Genomic DNA, 13,175 nt, shown 5'->3' on the forward strand with positions numbered 1-13,175 from the left:
CGGGGAGACGGGGAGCGCGGCCTCGGCGGAGAGCGGGGGACGGAGCCGGTCCGGTGGCTGCGGCCCTGCGTGTCCCGGCTGCTGCAGCCGGCCGAGGAGGGGGGGAGCTGAGCGGTAGCTGGTGTTAGGCAAGGACACGGCGCCTTCTCGGGCTCGGAACAGCGCGGTTGCCCAGTGCCGGGGACCTGCTTCCTTTCGCTCCTTGGGACTGCTTTCAGTCGGGTGGAGCTGCCGGCAAGGGATCGGAAGAATGCAGGGCATTAAGCTGCAGAGAACTTGTTGTTGGTAGGAAAAGGGCAGCTGTTGACCTTTATTAAAGGTGGTTAATTTCCTCTACAGGTTGAAGAGCAGCAGTTGAAGTTTTACTGTAAAGCAGATTCTTCGCTAAATCAAAGGTAGGGCCAGTGCAGCTGTGGTGAGTAATTTCTCCAGGTTGTTGCCTTAGAAGCCAGCAACCTGTGTAACATGTAAGAATTTGGCCATAAACACGGCACTGATACTGCGTCTTTCTGCTGCTTCTATGCACCTTGCTTCCCGTGTCTCGTGGATGAAGTGTTGTCTAATGTATGTGCTGTGCCTTGCAAATTTACATTCGTCATATGTGAGAACTACCTCAGTCTTTACATACAGTGTTTTCCATGGGTTTTGGTTCCTTAGATTCATTTAACACAATACTTTTCATTGTCCCCTGCTTTTCTTCTATTTTTCTTTTGTTGTACCAGTCTACAGAAGGGCGTTTAGTACTGGATGTGTGCATGACCTAATAAAAGTTTTTGCTATCCAGGCTTTGTATATAAGATTTTGAAAATGTCATCGGAAGCAGTTTTTAACTGTTTAAACTGAAATAATTTATGCCATTTCAGAGTATGAGGGCAGACTGAAACTTGCTTTTCTGTTTCAGCTGTTGGACACTAGTGTGTTATAAAGTGTTTTCTGTCATACGTTTTTGAAAATCTGTTAAAATGAGATGAACTACAAAGCGGTCAAAGGAATGAGATCAGTCCTCTGAGATTGACCATCATATAAGCTTACTGTTAAACATGACAAATAGCCTTTTATTGTCTCTGTGTCTGTTTGGCTTTTTCTGTGTCATCAGTACTGAATCCTATGACACTTTCCTGTGAGTTACATCCAAGCAAATCCTTGGCATAGTCCCACTCACTTTTTTACTGCCTGTTTTTTCTGTTAGTTTTTTGTCAGTTTAGTGTTTTCCATTTAACCTGAAAAGCTATTCTCAGTATTTAAAATGTAATCTAACTTAACTTCCTGTAATATTATCATTAGCCTACCTCATTGCTATCCTTAAATCCTGTGTTTCTCTTTGGTCTTTGTGCTTTTATCCTTTGTGTCTTTATCATGCTGATTTTTCCAGACCCGTGTCACCTTTTTGTAGAAATAAATTTGTAGAAATTCTGTTCCTCTTTCTGTCAGTAGCAGGATGGGAAAAAAAAAAAAAACAGTACTTCTTTCCTGCTTAGACATTTTTACTTGTCTTCTTGAGTGTGGCTTAAATTGGGCAAAGTGTAGACAGCCTTGTTAAATTACTTAAATTACTTTGGTTTTTGAAAATTATTGGTAAAGACTAACATTAATCACTGTAGTGATTGTGATCATTACTGTAGTAATTAGGAGTTTAAGTAGTACCTTGAATAACCAGGATATGGGTAGTTCCTCAGGTTTTGCTGTTTAGTGGAAATACTATAATGTTTGAGAAGAGACTCATGGGAAAGTTTATGTAAAGCTGAAGAGATTGGTATAACTACCGTGTCCACTGCACAGTTAAGAAGCTGCCTGCATCTGTTCTGCCTGCTTTTTTATGCCTAGCACATTTGCCTGCCTGCCAGTGTGGTGTGGAAACAACAGGGAAGCTTGATCCAAACAAAAAACTGCATTTTCCTTAGTTTTTCCACCTTCAGGTACTTAAGAGGTGCAGGGAGAGACAAGAAGGTTGTACTACATATTTTGGTAACTATACCTTTTTGTCACAACAGCTTAACTTAGATGTAGGTAGATTGAACCGCAAATTCAAGTTCGGTGCTGTGAAGGTGATTTGAAGTAGTTTTTATTTTCTTTTTATGTAAAAAAAAACCCAGGAAAATTATTGCAAAAATAAAACTAGTGACTTACCACAAGAAAGCAGAAACAGTTTAGAGGAATTTCATAAATGTAAAGGCAGTGAACAGCTTCTTGGATGTTCTGCATGGGTTCTGATGATAAACTAACAATGGACTTTGTAAAATCCCAGCCATAATGAAGCCTTACTGCCATTTGTGTATCTTGTATTTACTATACATACATCAGATGTTTTTTAAGTTATTTTTTTGCCAACCAAATAACACAGACTTCCTTAAATATTTTACATTATTTATACACTATTTAAAGTTTGCCCCATCTTCAAGTAGATTATTTTTATCTTTGATTTTCTTATTTTGCTAGTGACAACCTCATCACATGTTACATGAGGACTTTTTACACAGGGTCTGTCGCAGTCCTACTCTTTCCTCCCTTCTGGAGAAGCCTGGCAGGACGGGGGGTCCGCAGCCGGCACCCGCCTCCCTCAGCAGCGCGGGCCCTGCCGTGCCGGCTGTCAGAGCGGGGCAGCAGCCAACCCTCAGCGTGCCCACAACAAATGCAGTTGATGTTGAACTTAAGATTTACAAATTGAACAGTTTATTTAAGGGATTTAAGAAAATTTAGGGAAAGTGGGTTCAATAAGGGCAAAGAGCAGTAAGAGATGACAAAATAAACTTGGGGTAACACTCCAACAGTTAATGTTTCCCACCCAACAATACTAGTAAGTGGGAGAATTTAGGGGAGATGAGGAGAGGAGGAGATGAAGGACAGGCCTGATGCTGACCTTTCCCCTCAGTGGGGTCACGAGATGTATGTATGTAAGGGTGAGGTAAAAGGGGGAGAAGTTACTCACTGGATGGGTCTTTGCCCTGCTCTTGAGATCGCCAGCTGTGTCAATGGTATTTGCAGCCACTGCCTCGCCAGCGCGACGGCAAAACTACGCGCAGTGAGGGCAGGGTAGGCCACGACTGAGGGTGGTCCGCAGGGGTTTGTCCCCGACAGCGATGCCTGCTTTCTTCTCCCTCCTTTATTGGTGTACTCTGGCCATGACAGCAGCACACAATCCCCGTGGCAATCCGTAGGCAGCACTCCAGCAGTCCAAAAGCCACCTGAGAAGGAGAAGCAGAAGCAGTGGTCACAAGCCCAGACACAGCCCCACAGCAGCCAGCAAGCAGTTCAAAGGCAAAAGGCAAAAAAAACACAGCTGCAGGCATCTGTCCATAGCTTGCTACATTAAAGTCTAAAATCTGCAATTGATTCTTCAAGCCATCATCCAGTCAGTCCTAGAACGTCTCTGGACAGAACAGCAACTGTATTGCGGTTTCTGGGCGGAACAGCAACTGTATTGTGGTTGTCCCGCCTCAGGGTTCCCGCCTGGAGTCCATCTTCCCTGTTGTGGAAGGCAGGTTGTTTAGTCCCTGAGGAAGGGAAAGGCAGGGAGCACGAAGAACAGCCATTTTGAGTAGTTTAGATCACTGCTCCGTGAGGCAGTCAGTTACTCTAGAGAGGGGAGTGGTACCGACCCTCACAGGGTCAAAAAGCAACTGCAGATTCACATACAGAATTAGCGTGGTTGGACAAGACCTCTAAAATCATAGAGTCCCAACTGTCCACTCACGGTGGAAAAAAAAGAAAAACCATAACCACACACCCACAAAACCAACAAGAACAGACAACCCATAAAAAACCCACCATGCCCAGTAGGGCATACCCTGAAGTGCCACATTTGCATGGTTCTTGAATACCTCCAGGAATGGTGACTTCACCGCCTCATTGGGCAGGCTGTTCCAGAGCCAGACTACTCTTTCAGTAAATAAATTCTTCCTAATATCTAGTCTAAACCACCCCTGCCACAACTTCAGGCGATCTCTTCTAGTCCTGTTGTCATTCACTTGGGAGCAGAGGCCAACACCCACCTCCCTACAACCTCCTTTCAGGTTGTCGAGAGCAATGAGATCTCTTCTCTAAACAGTACCAGTTCCCTCAGCCTCTCCTTATGGGACTTCTTGTCTAGGCCCTTCCCCAGCTTGGTTGCTCTTCTCTGGACATGATCCAACTTCATGTCCTTCTTGTAGTGAGGGCCCAGAGCTGAACACAGTACTTGAGGTGCAGCCTCACCAGTGCTGAGTACAGGGAGACAATCACTGCCCTAGTCCTGCTGGCCACACTATTCCTTGTGCAGAGCAGGATGCTGTTAGCCTTTCTGGCCGCCTTGACACACTGCTGGCTCATACTCATCCAGCTGTCAGCTGACATCCCCAGGTCCTTCTCTTCTGGGCAGCTTTCCATCTACCCTTTCCGTAGTCTGTAGCTTTGCATGGGGTTATTTTGACCCAAGTGCAGGACCCAGCACTTGGCCTTATTGAACCTTGTACAATTGGCCTTGACCAATTGATCCAGCCTGTCCAGGTTCCTCTGCAGAGCCTTCTTATACTTGAGCAGATGAACACTCTGCCCAATTTGGTGTCGCCTGCAAATTTACTGAGGAAGCATTCAGTCCCTGAACTGGGATAATTAATAAAAATACTGAAAAATACTTACCCCAAAACTGAGCCCTGGGGGACACCACTGGTAACTGGCTGCCAACTGGATCCAGCCCCATTCACAACAACTCTCTGGGCCTGGCCATACAGCCTGTTTTTTACCCAGTGAAGAGTACGCCTGTCTGTGCCATGTGCCAACAGCTTCTCGAGGAGAATGCTGTGGGAGATGATGTCAAAGGCTTTGAAGACAAGCTTATGGAAAACTAAATCTCTTGAGGACTATTAAATTCAACTTCCCAGCCTGGTACTAGGCAGGGAAATCCTTGAAACACAGTTTTGTGGAGGATGGGAGGCTTTATTCAGATGTAGCACTAGGAAATTGTCCTGACCTGAGCATCTGCTATGGCCTTTGACAGACATAATATGGGGTTACATTAATTTTTGTTCTGACCTGCTAAGGTTGGCTTGTTTTTTTATGGGTTCTTTTGAGCAGCAATAGCTGTGCCAGTTTTTAAATGAAAATACAAACCTTTTCAAGCATGAGAAGTACTAATGCAAAAGAAGCTTTGAGAATATTTATCTTTAGGTTTGTTGTTCGTAGATGTGCCTGCTAATTCTTTAGGTAGAAGAAAATTTTAAAAAGCCTGACAGTTTTTGTGTTTGTGGTACACTAACTTCAGTAAGTGCCCTTGCTGCCAAGAAAGCCAGTGGAATCCTGGGGTGTGTGAGGAAGAGTGTGGCCAGTAGTTCAAGAGAGGTCATTCTCCCCCTCTACTCTGCCCTGATGAGACTACATCTGGAATACTGCATCCAGTTCTGGGCTCCCCAGTTCAAGAGAGACAGGGAACTGCTAGAGAGAGTCCAGTGAAGGGCATCAAAGATGATTGGGGGATTAGAGCATCTCCCTTTTGAGGAAAGGCTAAGAGAGATGGGACTCTTTAGCCTGGAGAAGGCTGAGAGGAGACCTTCTTATTAATGCCATAAGTATCTTAAGTGTGGGTGCAAGGAGGATGGAGGCAGTCTCTTTTCAGTAGTTCCCAGTGACAGGCTGAGGGGTAATGGGCACAGGCTGGAGCACAGAAGTTCCATTTAAATATGAGGAAAAGCTTTATGGTGATGGTGACAGAGCACTGGGACAGGCTGCCCAGAGAGGTGATGGAAGGAATATCTCCTTCTCTGGAGATACTCGAGACCCACCTGGATGCAGTCCTGAGTAATGTGCTCTAGGCAATCCTGCTTTAGCTGGGGGGGTTGGACTGGGTGATCTCTAGAGGTCACTTCCAACTCTCTGTGATTCTCTGAAAGCATATACATTTTTAGTAGAAGCATCATTCACCTGGCAGGGAACTCTCCTTTTCTGCATCAGGCTTGAATGTATTTGAGAAATAATTTAATTTAGCTGACATGATCTCAGTTTTGTAGTGCAAAATCAGCTTATAAATGAATTCTCCATAATCCATATTTTTTCCTCTGAAACAAGTCCTTGCAATGAATCTTTGTGTCTGGGAATGTGCTGCAGATTCACTGTGCTACACATGCAGTTTTCCCGTGGCAACTCATTATTTGGAGAACACTGTTCAGCGAAAGGACTAAAATCAGCTTCTTTGAAGTTGAAGGAGTTATTTACTGTTTTGTTTATAGACATATGCTCTGTCAGCTTACTTTCAGAATTTCTTTTTGCTTTTCATCTGTTAATCAAAGAGATTGCTGTTTTTTTAGTTGAGTAGCCATGTCAGAAGTCTACCTTATTAGGTCTTGTTTGGTAGTGTAAGGTAAGACTGTATTTCTTTTGAAAGTAAGTAATTTGACTTTTGAATGGAAGTAAATCAAATCACTTCATAACACGAAGTGTAATTCTTATCTTGCAGGAATTGAGCTATCATTTCTTCCTTGGTGCAAACTCTGCACCTGATTATGTTACATTTTCTCTCATATCCTTTTTTTCCTGTCTTCCTTTCCTTCACTAACATTTTTAGGTGCTCTGAAATTCTGTTAGTAATACTAGGTACTTCAGTGTTACAGTGTTTATACCAAACAATCTGAAATTATAATTTATTGCTTCTTTTCTTGTGTGTACTTTTAAAAAATAAAGTTCCTTGTGCTGTGAATGTGGAGTTTCTACCATGATCCTTGCAAGTTAACCCAGTGTTTTCCAGTGTTGTTGTTACACTGTCGTTACAAAATATCTGCAAAAAAGGAAGTTAAAAGATGTTGTACTTAAAGACTTTTTCTACTGCCTGTCTTGTCAACAACATTATGTACAAATTTATTATTTTATAAATATTTTTGCTGGAAAATGAACCTAGCAGGACTTCTAGCATAACAAGTCTTGCCTTGACATTGATTCTTTTTGCTGGGGACTGTTCCACATATGGTAAACCAGTTTCAATTAGATTTTACAGTCTAAATTGGCACCTTGGTCTTATGAGAAGCTGAGAATTTGAGTATTTATTATGGAAAGGTCTTGTAATTGTAGGAAGATTTAAGAGAATCTACAGATTGGTAGATGTTGAAATAACTGATGCCAAGTAGATACGAAGCAGTAGAAGGTGGATTGGTTTTACAGCGTGAGGTGAGTTGACCATGGCTGTCTGCCAGTTACCCATCAATCCATTGTACTACTCCTGGCTTCTCCACTGCCTCTAAGCTGCACAGAGGGACGGGGAATGAGGGCTGTGACAGTTCATCACACATTGTCTCTGCATCTCGTTCCTACTCACGCTCTTCCACAGTTCCAGCATGAAGTCCCTCCCATAGGACAAAGTGCTTTATTAACTCCTCCAGCATGGGTCCTTTGTATGGGCTGCAGTTCTTCATGAACTGATCCACTGTGGGTCCTTTCCATGTGTCTCTTCCACGAGGTGCAGTTATTCCGCAACGGGCCACTCCATGGGGAGTTACAAGTCCTGCCAGCAACCCTGCTCCAGCTTGGGTTCTCTGGGCTGGAAGCTTTCTTCAGGCACATCCACATACTATGGCTTGGAGTCCTCCATGGGCTGCAGGTGGATATGTGCTCCACTGTTAGCTTCCATGGGCTGCCCACGGACAACCTGCTTCACCACGGGCTACAGGGACAGCTCTGTTCTGGCACCTGGAACACTCCTCCTCCTTCTCCACTGACCTTAGTGTCTGCAGAGCTGTTTCTTTTGTGTATTCTCATGCCTCTCTCCTTCTGCAATTGCTGTTGCATAGGGTTTTTTTCTCCCCTTCTTAACTATCTTACCCCAGAGGTGCTACCACTGACACTGATAGGCTTGGTCTTGATCAGCAGTGAGTGTGTCTTGGAGCTGTCTGGCACTGGTGCTGTTGGACACAGGGGAAGTTTATGGCATCTTCTCACAGAGCCACCCCTGGCAGCCCTCCCTTTACAAAAACCCTGCCACACAAACACCATACAGAGGGCAGTTAAAGCAGAGGGATAAAAAGATTAATCACATGTGAAGTATAAAGCAGAGGCTGAGTTACTTGTTCTGTTCAATTACTGTTGTAAAGAGAGAGCTGGTGTTGTGGCTCACAGTTTTGAAAGTACAGTTTCTTTAACTTTGGGACCTTAAATTTTTAGTCTGTTTTTCTTGTTGAGGATGTTTATGTGATTTATAGATTAAGAGCTCTTAGATTTTTTTTAAACTGTGCAGGGATGTTAACTGGCTTAAAAAAAAATTTCTTTAATCTTTTTGCTAGTTTTGTTAAGGTGGTTTTTTTTTTTCAAAAAAATAAAATTTGTAAACCTATGTTAGAATATTATTTCATTTCTCTAGCTTTCTTACCACCATAACTATATACATCACAATTTTTTTTACTCTGAAGGTTGGAAAAATAAATGTTTTTTTAGTGTTAAACAAAAGCAAATCCTTAGGCCTGTTTGTTGAAGAGAAACTGTGCTTGGTTGTTCACTTAAAAAGTTTTAAGTATGTAAATATCTAATGTGTCTGCACTATGAAAAGTTTACATAGGCTATAAATTTAAGTTTTCCTAGACAGCAAAACAAGTTTTAATTGTCAGACTTCATTGTTGCTTGTATATGTTTGTCTTCAGTTTGTTGTGATGCTTTTTCTGTGGTTATTTTAAATGTAGTCACTGTCATATGGAGAGCAATGTTTTATTTTGCATTTATAGAGTACAATAATGTATTTATATTGGAAATTAGGCAATTGGCATTCTCAGTTCATCTGATTAGCATTTGTATCTAAGTAGGTAAAGAAGGAATACAGTATATAGAGGAAAATTCTGCTTCCTTTATAACTAATCAGGAAACTATAATTCATCCTCTTGATCGATATACAATTTCAAGATCAATTTTAATTGTACAGTTTCACTATCTAAAATGGGTTGTTTTCTCTTTTGGGGAAAAACTATTCAGAGAAAACAAAAATGTAAATACTCTGCATCTTTGCTTCTTTCAGACAATCCCATGGTTTGGTCTGTCTACAGCTGAAGTAATTGCTAGCTGGGATTTTGTTCTTAGTTTGCTGTGCTTCACAGGAGAGGTAACTGGTTTAAAATAAAAATATTTTCTGTAATTCCTCAAATCTGGTAAATGCACTTGAAATGATAGGCGTTATACTTGCTTTTTCTTCTGAGAGATTTCTAGAAGAAAAATAGTTTAAGCATTGTACCATGACACTGCTTGTGAGTGGGTGTAATGCTATCTTACACAGTGTAATCTGATGGAGAATTAGCGTGGGCTGTTCAGATAGTATGAATAGGAAATACCTGTCTCTATTTGCTGTCTTTGTTTTCTTAACTGTTTTTTCTCCTTTTCAAATGTTAACAGATTTTAATGGATCTCAACAGTGCTAGCACTATTGTTTTGCAAGTCTTGACCCAAGCTACTAGCCAAGATACTGCAGTGTTGAAGCCAGCTGAGGAACAACTGAAGCAGTGGGAGACACAGCCAGGTTTTTATTCAGTTTTATTGGTAAGATACAGTGGAAAAGTGTTCTAAGTAAACTTTGAGGATTTTTGAATGTGGCTCTTTGGAATACTGTTGAACCATGACCTCTGTCTGAGAGAAGCCTGGAATCATCATGGTCCACCTGCCAGTTTCCTTTACTGTGCAGTGGGAGGCATCATCACTGTGTCTGAAAGCTAGTTCTTTCCCCAGGCATTCAGGAGCAGAAAATCCAACTTCTTGAGGCATGACTGGCTGGGCTGTAGTGCTAAACCTGTTGTTGGCCGGTTGTGAATTCTAAATAATAGAAGGCCAAGAGGACCTTTGTCAAAAGAATTACCTTTACTACCCCATGAAGCAGGAACACTTGTATATACCAAGGCAGTAACCACCTTTTCCTTGCTTTGGAGGTGATGAATTCTGACCATTTTCATAGAAGTTCGCCCTTGGTTTTGCTTGCATGAAGTGTGATACCCAGCTGGGATTGCTTTCTGTCTTGTCAGTGGAGAGAGATTCCCAGGGAGATTAGTAACTGGGCTGGTAGTAAGGTTCCTGAAATGGGAAAGGTGAATACTTCTAAAGGCACTAAGACCATTGGTGAGATAGATGCGTTAATGTGGTCCAAGGTGTTGTAAATATAGTCACAGAAGACCTAATTGCTTCAGAGAAAGCACAAGTTAACAATTATGTTATTCTCCAATTCCTATGTGTATGATTATAATAGTCTTAAAAGCACAAGTAAACTGCTTGTCCTACAAATGTGTCTTCAGTACCTAGGATGAATGACTCAGAATTGCAGAGTGACATATTCTGTTCTCTGTAGACTCTCTGTTTCATTAGTTTGGAAGTTGAAGGCAAGTCAGGAGACTTAGGGGGAGGTAAAAAAAATCTGACTTTCGAGCCGTCAAATAGCATTTTACCCACTGTCTTTGCAATAGTGTTTCTGTGATGACAAATGATGTTACCAGAAAACAGCAGAAATTGCCACTGACTGCATTTTTTTTTTTTCTGGAAATTTGCTGTGAGAGATTACAGCTCAGGTTGTAGGCAAGTTGTACACTCATAGATGTAACTGAAGTTGACATGAGTTAATTTTAAATATAAAGGGCTAAAAATGCAAGGTTTGAAAGTATAAGATAACTGTTAATTCTGTTAATGTGGTGAAGTAGCCCTGCTGGGAACACATTACAGTTTCTTCAAGTTGAGATACAAACAGTATTCTCCCAAACTAATAGAAGCATAGAATCTGTACTTCTTTGCATAACTTGATTATGACAGGGGGACCACCTGAGAGGAGGCAGTCTTGCTTCTTGGTGGAGTAGAACAGCCTGGAGAGAAGCAGGTGATTATAACTGCAGAGCTGGTAGCACTGTTAATCTCTGTGGGATATGAGAAGTAGTATAATTTCTTACTGGCACATACATTTGCCTCTGGGATGATCAGGGTAGATAAAATTATAATGGACCATGAAACATGAGTCTTTGAATGTACAAATTTTAGTACCTAGTGGAGTTACTAATGTTAGTTTCAGTGCTTCTCTTTTGAAGGTGTTTTGTACCTCTTTGGAAGTACTGAGTTGAAAAGTCAGAATGGCTTTTTTGAAAAGCAGTCTCGGTCCTTTACCAGTTGTCCCCATTTATCATAGAATCATAGAATCATAGAATCCTAGGGGTTGGAAGGGACCTCGAAAGATCATCTAGTCCAACCCCCCCTGCCAGAGCAGGGTCACCTAGAGTACATCACATAGGAACGCATCCAGGCGGGTTTTGAATGTCTCCAGTGAAGGAGACTCCACAACCTCCCTGGGCAGCCTGTTCCAGTGCTCTGTCACTCTTACAGTAAAAAAATTTTTTTGGATATTCACCTTGAACCTCCTATGCTCCAATTTACACCCATTACCCCTTGTCCTATCACTGGTCATCACTGAGAAGAGCCTAACTCCATCTCCCTGACACTCACCCCTTACATATTTGTAAACATTGATGAGGTCACCCCTCAGCCTCCTTTTCTCCAAGCTAGAGACCCAGCTCCCTCAACCTTTCCTCATAAGGGAGATGTTCCACTCCCTTAATCATCTTCGTAGCTCAATTTATGTATTGTTTAGCTTCATTCCTGTTATTTCTATGACAACATTAGTGTGTTACATGAAATACTTTGTTTTGGGAAGCTCGTATATGGCTAGAGAATATACAGAGAGGTTTCATTGATTCTTGTGTAGATACCTTGGCCTTTTTTGTATTTCTTATCCAGGCCTGCTGTAGTGTTATGGTATTTTGATTTGAGGAAGCTTTGCTTCCAGTGAGTAGTTTAGCAAGGAGGGGAGTGGTAATTAGAAGGATCAATGGGAGGTTCAGAACAAGTAGTTTTTCCATGTTTCATTTGTTTTGCATTTTTAATGGATGTGAGGTTAAGCGGTGCTTGAAGTTACCTCTTTGATACAGAGCCTGCTCATGTTGGGTGGAGTTTGTCAGTGGCTACAAGCTTTTTAGTGTATTTGTAAAGGTTCCTAGTTTTGGATTTGACAGTTTTGTTGGAGTCTAAGTCTTCTTTTAGTGACCAGAGTTTGTGAAGGTTTTCTCGTATGTTGGGCATTGTATCTTGAAAACTGTTATTAACGTAGAACTAGAGGTTGAGAGAAGGTTAGATCTTGAATTCATAATGAAGAGGCTTCATGAAGTTCCAGATGCTTATATTGCTGCGTTCTTGGAAGGTTTTATTTATAGCTTTTCAGGCACGGCACCAAAAAGTAGCAGATCCTCTTTAGCAGGTCCTCTTTACAGGACACCAGGCCTTCTGGCATTGGATGGGAAGACCCTGTTCCACAGGGGAAAAAAGGGCACTAGGGCAAGAGTTGGCAGGACTCATTGACAGGGCTTTAAACTAGGTTGGAAGGGGGTGGCGGGCATGAAGCCAGGCTTACTACAGATGAGCCTAGGGTTGGTGTGCCCATGTTAGGGATGAAATCAATGACCCAGCTCAAGTGCATTTACACCAGCGCACACAGCACGGGAAACAAAGAGGAAGAGCTGGAAGCCCTGTGTGCAAACACAGGCCTCACTAACAGGTTAGTAACCATGGAAGTGGTCAGGTCGGCTAGTCAGGCAACCTTACTGGAGGCCCAGCTTAAATACCTTTACACAAATGCACGCAGGATGGGGAATCAACAGGAGGAATTAGAGATGAGGGTGAGCCTACAGGGCTATGATGTTATTGGCATCACTGAGACCTGGTAGGGTGGCTCCTATGACTGGAGCGTCAGAATGGAGAGCTACAAACTCTTGAGGAAGAACAGACAGGGGAAACGGGGTGGGGATGTCAAGGAGTAATGATTTTAAACTGAGAGAGGGGAGATTTAGGTTAGATATTAGGAAGAAATTCTTCACTATAAGGGTGGTGAGGAACTGGAATGGATTGCCCAGAGAGGTTGTTGATGCCCTAACTTGGAAGTTTTTAAGGCCAGGTTGGATGAGGTTTTTTGCAACCTGGTCTAGTGGTTGAGTTCCCTGCTCATGGCAGGGGGTTGGAACTTGATGAACTTTAAGGTCCCTTCCAACCTCAATGATTCTATGATTCTATTCTATGATTCTACTTGAATCCTGGCATTTTTCATGTCCCTTCTTAGTGGCTTTTTAAAAGCAGTTGGTAGGAGTGGTGCACTCTTTTTCTGCAGTGCAACGTATGGTAAGACCGCTGAGCTCATGCCTGTTTGCTCCTTAAAGGAGGGAGTA

At 42.4% G+C, this 13,175-nt stretch overlaps 1 protein-coding gene across 2 annotated transcripts in view; it reads left to right on the top strand.

The window, feature by feature from the left end:
• IPO11 (importin 11) overlaps positions 1-13,175 on the top strand; it is a 97,750-nt gene that overhangs the window by 215 nt on the left and 84,360 nt on the right. Inside the window, exons 2-4 of one of the 2 annotated variants that reach the window (XM_051642571.1) lie at positions 340-395; positions 8,960-9,043; positions 9,331-9,474. In XM_051642571.1, coding sequence (XP_051498531.1) covers positions 9,337-9,474 — 138 coding nt within the window. In that variant the 5' untranslated portion in view covers positions 340-395; positions 8,960-9,043; positions 9,331-9,336. Of the gene's footprint in view, positions 1-319; positions 396-8,959; positions 9,044-9,330; positions 9,475-13,175 lie in introns of both variants that reach the window. The other variant, XM_051642572.1, reaches the window with a different exon arrangement.

This window comes from Apus apus, chromosome Z, assembly GCF_020740795.1.
Source record: "Apus apus isolate bApuApu2 chromosome Z, bApuApu2.pri.cur, whole genome shotgun sequence".
NCBI lineage: Eukaryota > Metazoa > Chordata > Aves > Apodiformes > Apodidae > Apus > Apus apus.